Source organism: Phoca vitulina, unplaced genomic scaffold, assembly GCF_004348235.1.
Source record: "Phoca vitulina isolate PV1807 unplaced genomic scaffold, GSC_HSeal_1.0 scaffold19, whole genome shotgun sequence".
NCBI classification, from domain to species: domain Eukaryota; kingdom Metazoa; phylum Chordata; class Mammalia; order Carnivora; family Phocidae; genus Phoca; species Phoca vitulina.
Window position 1 is genome coordinate 24,457,200 of NW_022589722.1, and position 15,829 is coordinate 24,473,028.

Consider the following 15,829-nt stretch of genomic DNA (forward strand, 5'->3'; position numbering starts at 1 on the left):
CATCCCCGCAACTCCTGGGTGGCGTCCCACGCAGGATATGTCAGAGGTTCCCATGTGTCAAAAGCGACCGGAGGTGTCCCTCAAACAAGACATCGCTATTGATCACAATCCTGCCTTCCTGTGAAGGCATTCCTGCCATAAAAGTCCCCGTAGGAAGGATGCCGGCGTCCCTCTCCTACCCCATCGCATCCTCCGTTGCTGATGGGTGCCGGTGAATGGACTGAAATACCCGTGTCATGCCATCACATGCCCTGAAGGTTGCGTACTGCCCTGCTGTTTTTAACCCATGGAAAATACTAGAAAAGTTTTACAAGGGGGAAATTACTGAATGCTGTAGTTTTAAGTAGTTAGTAGAGGACATTGACAGAAAACAGTAAAGATGGAAATCCATCATGATCTAAGCGACATTCCAACACATGTGGTCCTTACAGCCAACTTCCCTAGAAAATGGTCCCTGGTTGGGTTTTAATTCCATCGGGTACTAGTTTTGGCTGGCTCCAAGTGGCTAGAGCAGGGATGTGGAATGGATCACATTAGATCAATCAGGAGGAAACCTCACAAGGGAGACTTAAGAATGGCAGCCGTCCTGGTGACTTAGGTGGCTGTCCCATGCCCAAGACAGACAACTTTGTATAAGGACAGGAGTAAGAGAGGGCATCAAGTTTCTGGGTCTTATTACCATCCTGGCCAGGGTACTAACTTCCAGCCAAAAGGCAAGCTTTCTCCTCCCTGTAGAGTAGCCACGGGCTAGAGGGCTGCAGCCTGAGCAATCGGCATGAAAGTGTTCCAATAAGACCGTACTCCTTGAAGAGGCCCTGGAATGAGAGTAAAGGAAGAGAAAAGAAAGTATTCACCAAGTTTGCATCGAGGCTCAGAGTCCAGATGAGCTCTGGACTCAAAGCCCCATGTTGGGTGCCATATGATGTAGGAAAAACGTTAGGGTTCAAAGCCGACCACCAGGAAAGAATTATTGGGACATCTTTGGTGCAAAAAGGTGGTTTTATGAAAGCACGGGGACAGGACTCGTGGGCAGAAAGAGCCGCACTGGGGTCATGAGGAGTGGCCCATTATAGACTTTCAAGTTGGGAGGGGGTTAGGGATAGTGTAAGTGTCTAAGGAATTTTGGAAGCAAGGTTTCCAGGACCTTGAGGGAGCTAGCTATTGTTGGGAAAAGGTCATTTATTACTGTCTAATAAAACTTTAGTCATGAGACCCTTCAGATGTGTATTAGTGGGCCATATGCTTGGAGGATGATTGCCAACATGTATCTTGGGGGTTTAGAAATAAAGGAAGTTTCCAAAGGAATTTTTATGTTAAAGTACTTACAGGATCCTGGGGGCGGGGGGGGGGGGGGGGGGGGGGCGGTCAGGCTTGGATTGCCTTTTGCCCTTAGCAAAGTATTAACATCGAAGCAGTTGAGTCCCTAGAGGAATGCCACTCTGCCTGTTTCACGGACGTGTCAATGGGCTGTAGGTAGTAAGGAAATTTAATAGTTTTTCTTCTGCCTTTGTTTCCCACATCAAAGGGGACCTGCAAGATAATGCTAAAGGGGACCTACAAGATATTGCTAATGGGGACCTACAAGATAATGCTAAAGGGGACCTGCAAGATATTGCTAAAGGGGACCTGCAAGATATTGCTAAAGGGGACCTGCAAGATATTGCTAAAGGGGACCTGCAGGATAATGCTAAAGGGGACCTGCAAGTTAATGCTAAAGGGGACCTGCAGGATAATGCTAAAGGGGACCTGCAGGATAATGCTAAAGGGGACCTACAAGTTAATGCTAAAGGGGACCTGCAAGTTAATGCTAAAGGGGACCTGCAGGATAATGCTAAAGGGGACCTACAAGTTAATGCTAAAGGGGACCTACAGGATAATGCTAAAGGGGACCTGCAGGATAATGCTAAAGGGGACCTGCAGGATAATGCTAAAGGGGACCTGCAGGATATTGTTAAAGGGGACCTTCAAGATACTGCTAAAGAGACCTTGCCACTGTCAAGTTAAGATTGTTTACTCTTCTACCAAGCCATTAACATTAAGATAGGAGCTTCCTGGAGGAATGTCACACATGTCCCACCCAGGAGTGGGGGTGGGGGGAGGTTGCAGGGTGTCAGCTTGAGCTTTGTCTTCAGGTAGCCTTCTGCTCCCTCATTGTTATCATCCCAGTTTAAAGGGAAGGAAGACAGTTCCGTAGGATGACATGACTCCTTGGTCTGCACCAGCCCTGCTGAGCTCTGTGGGGCTGCCCAGGCAGGCCAGCTTTGTGGCCCCAGGCCACGTACCACCTGTGCTGGTGCATAAGGGCAGCCAAGGACTCTAGTCTGGAAGCTGCTGGTTCTGCGACCCTGGGCAGGACCCTCATCCCAACACTGGGGAGAGGGGCTCAGGCAATGGTCCTGACACAACTGCTGGCCCAGTTCTTTTCCTTTTTTCTCCCTAAGTTTGTCTGTCTGTTTATAATTGCTACACCCAACTTGGGGCTTGAACTCATGACCCCAAGATCAAGAGTCACATGCTCGGGCGCCTGGGTGGCTCAGTCGTTAAGCATCTGCCTTCAGCTCAGGTCATGGTCCCAGGGTCCTGGGATCGAGCCCCACATCGGGCTCCCTCCTCAGCGGGAAGCCTGCTCTCCCTCTCCCACTCCCGCTGCTTGTGTTCCTGCTCTCGCTATCTCTGTCTCTGTCAAATAAGTAAATAAAATCTTTAAAAAAAAAAAAAGTCACATGCTCTATGGACTAAGCCAGCCAGACATCTCTGCTGGCCTGGTTCTGTATAGGAGGAACTGGAGCGTGGGGTGTTGGGGGGACATGCCAGCCCCGCCCCGCAGCCTCCCAGCTCCCAGAGGCCTCCTGCAGCACACAGCCTCTTCCCTGCCGAGCAGAGGAGTTCGGGGAAACTCAGTCGGCCTGAGATGAGGTCTCCATGAGCCCCTCCTCTGTTGGTTTCCAAAGAGGACATGCCTTCCAAGACCCACCAGGCTCTACTCCCTCAGAGGGCAATGTTTATTTATTTTATTTTTTAATTTTTTTAAAGATTTTATTTATTTATTTGACAGAGACAGAGAGGGAACACAAGCAGGGGCAGAGGGAGAGGGAGAAGCAGGCTCCCCACAGAGCAAGGACCCCGACGTGGGGCTCGATCCCAGGACCCTGGGATCATGACCTGAGCTGAAGGCAGACGCTTAACGACTGAGCCACCCAGGCGCCCCAGAGGGCAGTGTTTAACCCAGCCCATCATACTCACTTGTCATAAGTGATGGGACCTGAGCTGATGGCCTGGCAACCCCACAGACCATTCCCCAGCACCTTTTGCTTCCTGCTCCCTGCTCCAGGGCCCCTACCTCCCTGGGAAGCAGCACCTAGAACTGAGCCAATGTTCAGGATGACTTAGAATCAGCACCTCAATGGGCTCCCCCCAAGCCCTAGGGCACTGTCTTCTGAGGTTTGGGGGGGTGGGAGCCTAGCCAATTTCACTCTCCAGGCAAGCAGCACTAGTGTGGGACCCAGGGTGGCGCTCTCCCACCTCCCCAGCCTTAATTTCCTCATCTGTAAAATGGTGGTCATTATTTGCACCCGGGCCCTTTTGGGTGGATGATTCCCAACTCAGTGGGTCCCCTGGGGAGCACATCTCTACAAGAGGGCCCAGGAGGATGGAGTGAACATGCTGGGGGGGCTGCCATGAGCCACACCCAATCTCCAGGCTCTCCTGGGGCACCCAAGTGGCCGCCCAGAGAGAAACAGCTTTGGAAGTCTGGCTGTGGCGGGACGCCCTCTGCTGGACATCGGAGAAAGTGTCTCTTGGACTGCCTTTCTCTGCTCCTCTCCGTTCAGCCCCACAGATTCTTGCTAGGCCGGCTGAACACCCACAATACCCCAGGACTGGGAGGGACTACGATGGGGCAGAGCAAAGTTCTGGGGCAGATAGGGAATGAGACCACTGGGTCTGCAGGAAGGAAACTGGGCTCAGAGTCAAACCTGTGTTCAAACCCCAGCCCCATCACCGTGTGCCCCTGGACCAGTTACTAGATCTCTCTGAACCTCAGTTGCCTCATCATCAAATTGCATTAATACTCATATCTACCCTGTGGGGTTGTTGCCGGGATTAGGTGAGGTAATGTAGAGAAATGCCTGGTTCCCGGCACACAGTAGAGATGTAGGAAAGACATTAGGATTCGAAACTGACAGCCAAGAAAGAATTCTTGAGACATCTTTGGTGCAAAAAGGTGGTTTTATTAAAGCACGGGGACAGGACCCGTGGGCAGAAAGAGGAGGGGTCATGAGGAGTGGCCCATTATAGACTTTCAAGTTGGGAGGGGGTTAGGGATAGTTTAAGTCTCTAAGGAATTTTGGAAGTAAGGCTTCCAGGACCTTGAGGGGGCAAGCTATTGTTAGGAAAAGGTCATTTTACTATCTAGTAAAACCTTAGTCATGAGACCCTTCAGATGTATATTGGTGGGCCACGTGCTTGGGGGATGATTGCCAACACATGTCTTGGGGGTTTAGAGATAAAGGAAATTTCTAAAGGAATTTTTATATGTTAAAGTAGACTTACAGGATGGGGGTAGGGTGGGGTCAGCTAGGATTGCCTTTTGCCCTTAGCCGAGAGTTAACATCAAGGAAGTTGAGTTCCTAGAGGAATATCATCACTCTGCCTGTTTCAGACTTGTGAATGGGCTGTAGGTAGTCAGGAAATTTAGTAGTCTTTTCTTCTGCCTTTGTTTCCCACATCAAGTAGGTGCTCAATAAACATAAAAGTGATTCCAAGGAGAAACCAATCCAAAGAGTGGTGGGTGTGTTATTTTTTTTTTTAAGGTTTATTAATTTATTTTAGAGAGAGCGCACAAATGGGGGGAGGGGCAGAGGGAAAGGGAGAGAAGCACACTCCCCCCTGTGCAGGGACCTGACCCAGGGCTCAACTGCGGCTCTATCTCATGACCCTGAGATCATGACCTGAGCCAAAACCAAGAGTCAGACACTTGACGGACTGAGCCACCCAGGCGCCCCCAAAGAGCGGTGGGTGTTTTAGACCATGAGCTGCAGTGAAGTTTCAGAGTCTGGGTGGGGTCCCAGTCCCTCGGCTCGTCTCCCGGCAGGAGGGCTTCACCCTGCACTGGGGGCTTGGGCACATGAGGCTCCCTGAGGTCCCCCCCCCGGGGGGGGGCAGGCAGGCAGCGAGGGCTGGGTGGGCCAACCGCCCAGAGCTCCCCGCACAAGGTCCTGCAGGCGCAGCTGTGCCCTTACTTGGTCCCTGTCTCTGTGCCAGCCTGGAAGCTCAGCGAGGACAGCAATCAGGGAACGGCTCCATACACCACTTCCTCACGGGACCACTTCCCTGTCTGAGCCTCCCTTTCCTCATCTGTATAATAGGGATGAAAGCAGGGCGCACCTGGCTGGCTCGGTGCAGCCTACGACTCTTGATCTCGGGGTTGTAAGTTCGAGCCCCACAGTGGGTGTAGCGATAACTTTAAAAAATAAAATCTTTAAAAAGAAAGAAAGAGGGGTGCCTGGGTCGCTCTGTCAGTTAAGCCTCTGCCTTCAGCTGGCTCAGGTCATGATCCCAGGGTCCTGACGGGCTCCCTGCTCAGCGGGGAGCCTGCTTCTCCCTCGCCCTCTGCCCCGCCCCCGGCTCATGCCTGCAAGCTCCCTCTTTCTGTCTTGCTCACTCTCTCTCAAATAAAAAAATAAAAACCTTTAAAAAAATAGAAAGAGAGAGAGGAAAGGAGGGAGGGAAGGAAGGAGCGAGCACCAACCTCACAGGGCCGTTGTGAGGATCCACTGGAATAATCCACAGGAGACCCTGAGAACATTCCTCAGCACAGGGGGAGACAGAATAGCCCTGTAAGCCCGGACAACTTGCCTCCACTCTCTGAGAGAACAGGTAGGTCCCTTCTCTGGGTGCCTGGCACACAGTAGGCGCTCAATACACGTGTGCTTACTTGCTCTCTGGCATCCGATCACTTGTCCAAGGAGAAATGGAGGGGGAGGCGGGTCGTAAGGGTCTGTTATTCCTCTGACAGCCCCACTCTCAGCCAGTTCTGGGATCACCTCCTCTGGGAAGCCCTCTGCACTGGAGAAGCCCCACGGAGCTCCTGCAGCACAGGAACCATCCCCTGCACTGTCATGACCACCAGCCCCGCCAGGCTGGCCAGGCCTTCAAAGCAAGGGCAGCAGCTTGCGTGCAGCGCCCCAGCAGGGATGAACTGAGAGTGGGGGATTCGGGCATCCCATCCCAGTTACTAAAATTCCCCTTCAGGCGGTGTTTCACAGAATGCCTTCACATGCCCGCCGTCTTCAGTAAAGGACGTGTTATTATCACACCCCCATGCCACACCTGGGGAAGCGGAGACACAGAGAGGGGAGATGGCGTGTGTAGCAAACACAAGTGTGGCGTATATTACTTACAAGCAATGTTACCTAACTCACTTTTCCTCATCATCATCGTTCTCGAAGTGTGGTCTGTGGACCAGCAGGATCAGCATCCCCTGAGAACTTGTTAGAATTGCAGATTATGGGGCTCCCTCCAGACCCGCTGAATCAGAAACTCTAGGGTGGGGCCAAGAGATCTGGTTTCAGCAAGCCCCCCAGGGGATTCTGATAAACGCCAGAGTCTGAAAACCACTGCCTTGCACAACCCTACAAAGTCACTATAATTATCCCCATTTTACGAATAGGGTAATTGCAGCCAAGCGAAGGCAATCGGTCCAGAACCACAGCTGTAATTGGGGGTACCAGGATTCTAATCCAGGGAGTGTGGCGCCAGAAATGTGTTCTTGGAGACCACTGACGAGTTGACATCAGAATCAAAAGTAGGATCAGCAATATTTGGTCATTTACTAGTAACTCCGTACTGAGCGGCTACCGCGTGCCCAGGCACCGTGCTAAACCCTGGGACCTCTCTTTCACCGTCGCTAGTCTAGGACAGGGATTGGGGTTAGGAATCACGGGGGGGGGGGGGGGGGGCAAGTATCTGAGTGTTAACACTCAGAAGGCAGGGCTGGGGAGGCGGGCTCCGCGGCCCCTTTAAAAGGCGGGGCCTGGGCAACGGAACTGAGGAGTCTAAGTGCGAGGCGCGCCCGAGAGGCTAAAAAAGGATACACCCGGAAGTGTCTTAGGCGTGCGGGAGGCGCGCCGCCAGAGGCCTCACCGCTATGGGCCGCAACAAGAAGAAGCGAGATGGCGACCACCGGCGGCCGCGGCTTGTTCTCAGTTTCAACGAAGAGAAGCGGCGGTGAGTGCCAAGGCTGGAGCTGATGTCCTTCAGGCCGCCGGCCGGGGCCACAGCTGGGGCCGAGGCCGGGCGGCTGACGCTCACGCAGAGGTCCCTTCCGGCCCCGCCCTCTCGGCGTGGCCCGAGGCTCCCCTTCGACATCCCCCCCCCCGCGGAATGGAAGCGGCCGCGGTCGACCCCCACGCCTGGGGAATGGAATCGCCCGCCCCGCCCTCCCGTCGCTAGGTCTGCGCCCCGGCTGGCCCGGCTCCTGCTGTGCGCGCGGCCAGAGGGCGGGGGCGGGGGCGGGGCCCGGAGCTGAGGCTTCGACCTCCCGGGCCCAGCCCAGCGGCGCCGCACGCGGTGCGCTCAGTGTTGTTGATGAATGAGGAGTGAATGGGATGAGCGTGGCTTAAGTTCATTTATGCCCTCATCAGACGTGTCCTGAGCTCCTTCGGTGTGTGGGTGCCAGATCTCGGGACCCCTGAGCTGGACCCCTAAGCCTCAGCGTCCGGTCCATCAGATGTCCCCTGCTCAGAGCGCCACTTTGCCATATGGCAGTGGGTCAGCGAAAAGCCTAGTGTTGGGCCCCCGGAACGTTTGGGAATGGTGCAGCCAGCACTAGAGAGATGAGAAGGAGCCCAGATCAGATGGGGGAGGGGAATGCAGGGTGGCATCGACGGGCCTTACTGATGGGTCTGGGGGCGGCTGTCCTGGGGATATGGGTGCCAGTCCAGTGGAAAGTTTGTGGATAGCTGGGTGAGGGTGGCCTTGAAAGCCCTGCTAAAAGTGGCTTAATTCACTGGGTCATGGAATCTGGCGACATAGAAAGGGCCCCCTGCCTGTCCTAGGGTGCATAGGCCCACCTACCTGGCCCTGTTGCTTGAGGCTGAGAGCCCTGGAGGGGGGGTGGGTGGAAAGAAGCAGCATCTCCCTCTTTCTCCTGACCTTACACTCTATGACCTTTGGCAAGTAGCCTAGCCTCTCTGTTCCTCAGTGTCCCCATCTGTAAAACAGGGATTGGTACCTACCACACAGGTTGTTGTGAGGAATATGTGGGGTGACACATGTACATTTTTTTTAAGATTTTTTTTTTTTAATTTGAGAGAGAGAGAGAGAGCACACACAAGCAGCGGAGGCGGGGGTGAGGAGGAGCAGAGGGAGAGGGAGAAGCAGATTCCCCGCTGAGCAGGGAGCCCTATGCAGGACTCAATCCCAGGACCCTGGGGATCATGACCTGAGCCAAAGGCAGGTGCTTAACTGACTGAGCCACCCAGGTGCCCATGTGTAGATTTTTGTAATAGTACAGTATTGGTGGTTTTTCTCTTCCTGGAGTGAGCCTCTCTTTCCTTGTGTCTCCTCCCGACTCTCCCTTGCCTCTTTCCTATAGGGAGTACCTGACTGGCTTCCATAAGAGGAAGGTAGAGCGGAAAAAGGCAGCCATTGAGGAGATCAAGCATCGGCTCAAGGAGGAGCAGAAGAAGCTCCGGGAGGAGGTGCAAAGGGGGAGGATGGGTGAGGGAAGGGGGGTAGGGAGAAGGAGAGAGAGAGAGTGTGTCTGTGTATATAAAATCTGATTCCTGAGGGATTTACATCCTTGGATGGCCTTAATACGAGCATCTGCAGGAATAAGGGAAGGTGTGGGCAGGCCTGGGGAGCAGTTTGCACAGGTAGAATCATGGTGGGCCCTGGTCTGGGGAAGGCTTAGGATGGAATCTCCTGGTGTTTCACTAGGAGTCGTTCATGGTCTCACTCACCCTAGAGATGAGCAATGCTCCTGCCTGGGGTTGGCTGGAGAGGCCACACTCACTGTGTTCCCTTCCCTTTTGGTTTCAGCGCCATCAGGAATACTTGAAGATGCTGGCAGAGAGAGAGGAGGCTCTGGGTAAGTCCCATCTTTACCCTGACCTGGAGAATAGCCAACAGGCCTAGGTTATTTATCCCTTGGTGGGTGGAAGGGGAGAGGTGTGGGGGCTGCACAGCTAACTTCCCTAGCTCTAGGGGTCTTGGGGATGATGTCAGGGCCAGGGGCGGTCTTCAGCAACCTCTAAATGTGAGTGGATCAGACACAGGAAGGACCAACCTCTTGGTGAAGCGATCCTGAGCAGAAAGCCCAGTTCCTGAGGCCTGGAGGACTTGGGGGGGGGGGGGGGAATGGGCAGCAGCAGCTGCTGGGGTCACACAGGGTTTGTCCTAGATGAGAACCAGATGGTCTGAGGTCTCCCCGGAGCATCAAGGGAGGAGTTGAATCGCTTACATTTGCCTGCAGGCCAGGCTCTGGAGCCGGTGACTTCCTGGACACTCTCCCGTAGCGTAGAGGGGGCCATTGCAGTCTAGGGCTGGGCAGGGGGTTAGAGTCTGGCTACTTGTGCTCTGAGGCTGACAGCTGGTTCTGTGCCCACCTTGCGCAGAGGAGGCAGATGAACTGGACAGACTGGTGACAGCCAAGACAGAGTCGGTGCAGTATGACCACCCCAACCACACAGTCACCGTGACCACCATCAGCGACCTGGACCTCTCGGGGGCCCGGCTGCTGGGACTGTCTCCGCCTGAGGTGGGTGTAACTTCCAGCCCTAGAGAAGACGGGCCCCAGGTGCAGGCTGGCTTGTCGGGGGTGCCGAGTGCTGTTCCCTTTATGGGGATTGCAGTGCGAGGGGCTCTTTCCCTCCTGGGCACTCTTCCGGGCCTGGACAAAATCCCTGACCCTGGGGCTTGCAGAAGCCAGTTCCATGACTCAGCGGCTGTGGGAACGTGGGCAAGTGTCTTCACCAGTAAGTTGTGGGGGTCACTGCTGATGGCACCTGTCTCATGGGATTGCTGTGAGTGTAAAAGCGGTTCATCCAAAAGAAACACCGAAGATGGCGGGGTATGGTGATCACTGCAGTGCGTGGGAACAGCAAAAACGCGGCCCGGCCGTGCGCACTAACCCTGAGTGTGCAAGCTGTGAGTGGGGAGGTACTCACAGATTGCAACTGACATTTAAAAAAAAAAGGGGGGGATCCCCCTAAATTTTAAAAGCACTCCATGGGCCCTGACTCGGGAGCCATGGAACCTTCTGGAAAGGGCAGAGGAGAGCACTGCTTTCGGGTGAAGCAGCAGCATGTTGTGTTGTTTTGCTTCAGTTGGTGTGATGCAGTGTTCCTCCTCAGTGGGGGGGACTACCTGCTGGGGAATATGAGCAAGGGAGAGGCTTTGGAAGTGACGGGGAAATGTTATGCAGGCAGAACTGCCTAATAAGCTCTCAAAAAAAACAAAAACAAACAAAATCCCAAAATTAAAAAATTTTAAAAAGTAAAGAAAAAGAGGAAAGAAATAGAACAGAATATCATTGGAAGGATCACAAAGCCTCCCAGCGAAGTACCATCTCACGAAATGTTTGTTTCCATCCGAGTTGCGTCCGTCTGGGTGGGGTGGGCATTTCAGTACCTGTGTGTCCCGAGTCACAAGGCAAAGCACGTTTCCTATCACTGGTGAAGGCGTCCTTGAGCCCCGAGCCAGCGCTTTGTGGCGTCCTTACCGAGCTCACACTCCTCTTCTATCTCCTCGTTCTTCTGTAAGTCCTCCCGGCCTCAGCTTGCCGTGGACATGCAGACGCTCACAGCTGGAAGGAAAGGGGGACAAGGCTGTGAGACTCAGCTCTTCCCTGTGATCCCCGCTTCAGGGGGGTACATGGCTTGTCCACCCGTGGCCTTCTCCGAGCCCTGAGCCAGGCCTCGAGGCTGCAGGCCATGCCCCGCCCTGACCGAGCCATGACTGCTGGTGTCAGGCCTCGCGATCTACCGCTCTGTGTGATGGTCCTTGTCCTGTGCTTCTTCAGCAAGGGGCTGGGCACGGGTCCGAGGAAGAGGCGTCCTCCGTGGAGAAGCCGACCAGAGCCTTACCCAGGAAGTCCAGAGACCCCCTCCTGTCCCAGCGGTGAGCCCTGGTCTGTCCTCCCCCAGGATACTGCTCCCTCGTGGCTGACAGTGGTGATGGGGCCTGTGGAGCCGCCCCTCGCCGGCCTGTGGCGGGTGGCATGGGGCAGGTGTGGGGCCTGGAGCAGCCACTCCGCTCTGCCTATCGAGTGTCCCTCCTCCCCGTTCCCCACCCCCACTCCCCGACAGTGGCCAGGCCTGGGCGTCCTTAGTGCCCGGGGTAAGGGCCTTTTTATGAGTGGAGGAACTGGCAGGCCCTCTGGGGTCAGAGCAGGCTGCCTTTGGCATGGATTTGGTACTCCCAGCATTCAAGGCCTGTACCGACTTTTCTCTGTGAGCCAGGCAGCCGGTCACCCCCGAACCCAGCTTTGCACCCAGGCCCTGCTCCCCACAGTAAATGCGGCCCCAGCCTCACCAGCCTTCCACCTCCTACAGGATCTCCGTTCTCACGGCATCACTGCACGCGCACAGTCGCAAAAAGACCAAGAGGAAGCGTCCCCGACGGGCCCAAGACTCCACCAAGAAGCCCCCGAGTGCCACTCGTACGAGCAAGACCCAGCGCCGCCGGCTGACGGGCAAAGCCCGGCACAGCGGAGAGTGAGCCCCGAGAAGCAGGCCGTGCCCAGCCTGGGCTGTAAGGGCCTGTGCTGTCTCCGCTTGGCTGGCCCAGTGACCCAGCGCCGAGGTGGGGACTCTGCGGCCCACCGCGGGGAGGCCAGCACCTCTGGCCCAGAGCTTGGACCCTGGCAGGGGCAGGCAGCTGAGAGGTGGCTCCCCCCAGGAGGAGCCTTCAGAGCCGAACCTGGGGCATCTTCCCAAATGTCTCCCCCACTGAGCCTTCATCAGATTTCTGAAACTGAGTGCACTTGTGGTCTGTTTGTCCCTGACCCTGATGCCGCTTGCCAAGGGCAGGCTTCTGAGGTGGTGGAAACCGTCAGGCGGGTGGGTCCATCTTCCCCGTCCAGCAGTTTTCCCTGTGGGGATGAGACAGGTAGTGTTAGGTCTGGGCCCCCCAACCCGGATTGCAGACCAGCATAACATTGGAAGAATCCAGAGTCATCCAGCTGCTCTGAAAAGCAGGCTGCTGGGCCAGGGGGGTGAGTGGCGCTGGACTCCGCTCTTTACTGGCTGAGACTTTGGGTCTGTCCCTTCTTGGCCTCATTGGTCTCCTCAGCTGAAACTGAAGTGGTGGAAGCGGATGAGTTCCAGAGCATTCCCCACCCAGCTCAGGACCAGTGAGAGATGGACAGGGTGACAGGAGAGTGCAGTGCCAGGAGCAGCCGCAAGTGCCACCGGGCAGGCTCAGGAACAGGGGTTCCGTTAGGCCGTGTTTGGGGGCGACTGGCACGCTCCCATGTCACCCTCCGGACCCGCCATCTGGTGCCTATCTGAGGGCCACACCTGGACATGGGAACGCAAAGCTTGGGGCTTATGGGTGGGAAGCGCTGTGACCTGGCTCTTCAGCTCCTTCACCTGCTCTTCCTGCTGCCTCCCTGTTCTGGGGGTGGGGTGACTCGCTCTGCTGGGCTGCCTCCATCCTGGGCAGAGGGTGGGGCCTGCTAGCAAGTTCTGCAGGTGGTTCTAGTGCTTATCCCAGGGCCGTGAGTGTGAGCCTTGCCCTCACGGGCCCCCCGGGAGCGGAACACATCCTGGGCCCCAGGCGTTAGCGCACACAGCAGGGCCTGGGTTTGAATCCTAACTCTGCTACTTGGCCTCCGTGTGAGCGCTTTGCTGTGCTGACCTCATGGGTCAGATGTCAAGACACCCACCTCCTCGGGCTGCCCTGAGGCTGACGTGAGCCGCAGGTGCACTTGCAGGCTGGGGTCCCGGCTGCTGCTGTCCCCTGTGACCGCTGACCCACGTCTCTTCTCCTGTCCCCGGTGCCATGGGGGGTCATTTACCATTTAGACCTACATGTCGTGATGTTTACAAGTATTCTCATCCTCTCTCTTCCATGTGCGCCATCAGTTCTTACAGCAAACCAAGGAGATTGAGTCAGCGATTTTGCCCATCTTGGGATCAGAAGTGATGGAATCAGAACGCCCTGGAGAACTTGCCTTTTCTCCCCAGAACCCCTCTCTCCATGCTCCACGCCTGGATTCTTTCCCTGCCGCTCTCCATCTGGTGGGCCTCCTGGGTTTGGGGCTTAAAGGATTAGGTTTAGCTGCATATAATAGAAAACAAAATTGAAAAACAACTGGCTTGTATAAGAGGCGGTTAACAGGGAGATAACTAGGCTGGAGCCGGGGTGGGGTGGGGCTGGGGGGCTGGGATGGGAGGCTTTTAGCTTTTTGTTTTGTGCCATTTTCTTTCTTTCTTTTTTTTTTTAAGATTTTATTTATTGGGGTGCCTGGGTGGCTCAGTCATTAAGCGTCTGCCTTCGGCTCAGGTCATGGTCCCAGGGTCCTGGGATCGAGCCCCGCATTGGGCTCCCTGCTCGGCAGGAAGCCTGCTTCTCCCTCTCCCACTCCCCCTCTCCCACTCCCCCTGCTTGTGTTCCCTCTCTTGCTGTCTCTCTCTCTGTCAAATAAATAAATAAAAAGCTTAAAAAAAAAAACGATTTTATTTATTTGACAGAGCGAAAGAGCACAAGCAGGGGGAGCAACAGAGGGAGAGGAAGAAGCAGGCCCCCTGCTGAGCAGGGAGCCTGATGCGGGACTCGATCCCAGGACCCTGGGATCATGACCTGAGCCGAAGGCAGATGCTTAACCATCTGGGCCACCCAGGCGCCCTGTTTTGTGCCATTTTCAACACATGGCTTCCACCTCATGGTCCAAGATGGCTGCTTGAGCTTCAGCCATCATACTTGCCTTTCAGCCAGCAGGAAGGAGGAAAAGTTGAAGAACATGTCCCTCCCTCCTTTTAAGAACATTTGACACTTGTCCTGTGCCATTGGTTGGGCAGAAGGCAAAGGCAAGGGACAGGAGGAAGAGGGAGCTCCTGGCTGTAGGGAAGGCTGGGTCCTGTGGTTCATTCTGGAGAATCATGTGCCCGAATAAGAATTGAGGATTGTGCGGGGCACCTGGGTGGCTCGGGCCATGATCCCCAGAGTCCTGGGATTGAGCCCCAGGGAGTCTGCTTCCTCCTCTCCCTCTGCCCTTCCCCGCTGCTTGTGCTCGCTCTCTCATGGCGCTCTCTCTCTCTGTCTCTCTCAAATAAAAATTGTGGATACAAGCAGCAGAGTCTCCCACAGAAGGCGGGTGTATAAGGAAAGGGCTGTCAGGAGAGGATCCAACTGTATGGGACCAAAGCCACAGCAGACGCTTGCTTTTCTGTTCCTGGGTTACTGCGGTGAACTTCCCCGATGCTAGCAGAAGGAGCAAGGCCTCTCAGCTCAGTAGAGGAAAGACTCTCCCGGTAGGATGTGTTTTGGGGCGGCTGAGCCCTCCCTAGGGGGACAGGTGGGCAGGCCTGCTGGAGCTGCCCACCTGGGCTGGGAGCTGTAGAGGAGAAGGTTCCATGCCAGGGAAGCCGAGGCTTTCTTCCTCTCCAAAGTCCCCTGGGCCTCAGAGGCTTGGAACCCCCAGAGCTGACATCTTCCAGATGTTGGAGGCGCCCTTTAGATGTTCACAGGCTGCTCACGCCTTTCTTGCTCTGTGAGCCACCTCCTCCAGCCTTCCCCCCTCCCCACATGGGCCTAATGACACTTTGTGTTTCCTTCTTGTAACCACTGAACACATTGTAACCTAGTGACCTCTGTCCCCACTAGCAGACCATGAGCCTTCTGAGTGAGAAGTTGTGTCAGTAATTGCTGTTTCTGCCCCTGGCACAGGGCCCATCTCACCATAGGTCCTGAGTCAGTCCTGGCTGAATTACATGGGACCCAATCCCTCTCCCCACAGGTGCTCCCAATGGCCCTTGAAATAATTGTTCTAGAATTTTCTTGGCCCTACTGCCATGTTTGCCTGTCTGCAAATTTCCGAATCTGTTTCTTTTTTTTCTCCTTCCCGTCACCATATCCATCTCTCTTGGGCCTCCACTGAAACCTTCCCCGTCACCCGATTTCTTTTGGTTGTTATTTGGCAATCATGCTGCTAGGTCCTCGCCCCCTAGCCAGCATGATTGCCAAATAACAACCAAAAGAAATCGGATGGGAAAGTAATTTATCGAGCACTTCTCATGTGCCAGTCACATTAACTCACAGCAGCATGGCAAAGTGGGAATTAGCTCCATTTGACAGGGGAGAAAACCGAGTCACCGCTTACATAATGTCAGAAGTTACCTGTCATGGCTAGTAAGACATGGTCCTTGCATCCCTCGGAGGGGGCAGACACATGGACGTCCCTCTGGAGGTCAGGGTTTTGACAAAGTGTTAGAGGGCAGACATCCTTACAGCCCAGAGGGCAGAGAGGAGGGCATCCAAGAAGGCTTCCGAGAGGAGGTGATCCTTGATGTGAATCTTGAAAGATGACTTGGGTTGGCCAGGCAGCTGAGGGAGGGGATGGGCAGGTAGAGGGCCCTGGTCAGCAAAGGTGGGGAGCGGCCAGAGGGGAAGCAGCTGCAGAGGCCCTTGGGCCCCAGACCCTGAAGGGCCTCAAACTTGAGCTGAGGACCTGGACCCTTATCCTGTGGGCAATGGGAGCCCCTGAGGTGGGGCTGGGGAGTTGCCAGGGGCAAGTCAGTGATTGTTTTAGAGAGATCTCCCTAGGGGTAGTGTGGAGGCTGCACCGGGAGTCCTGGAGCCTCCAAGACCCTGTTGTAGTTACTCC

The 15,829-nt window shown here is 55.1% G+C and overlaps 1 protein-coding gene across 1 annotated transcript; it reads left to right on the top strand.

Annotated features, from left to right (window-relative positions):
- Window positions 1–7,102: 7,102 nt before the first annotated feature.
- Window positions 7,103–13,340, top strand: NOL12 (nucleolar protein 12). The gene is made up of 6 exons (XM_032416879.1): window positions 7,103–7,227; window positions 8,597–8,702; window positions 9,043–9,091; window positions 9,618–9,760; window positions 11,024–11,121; window positions 11,556–13,340. The coding sequence occupies exons 1-6, from the start codon at window positions 7,148–7,150 to the stop codon at window positions 11,719–11,721; spliced, it is 642 nt and encodes a 213-aa protein (XP_032272770.1). The 5' UTR covers window positions 7,103–7,147; the 3' UTR covers window positions 11,722–13,340.
- The last annotated feature ends 2,489 nt before the right edge of the window (window positions 13,341–15,829 follow it).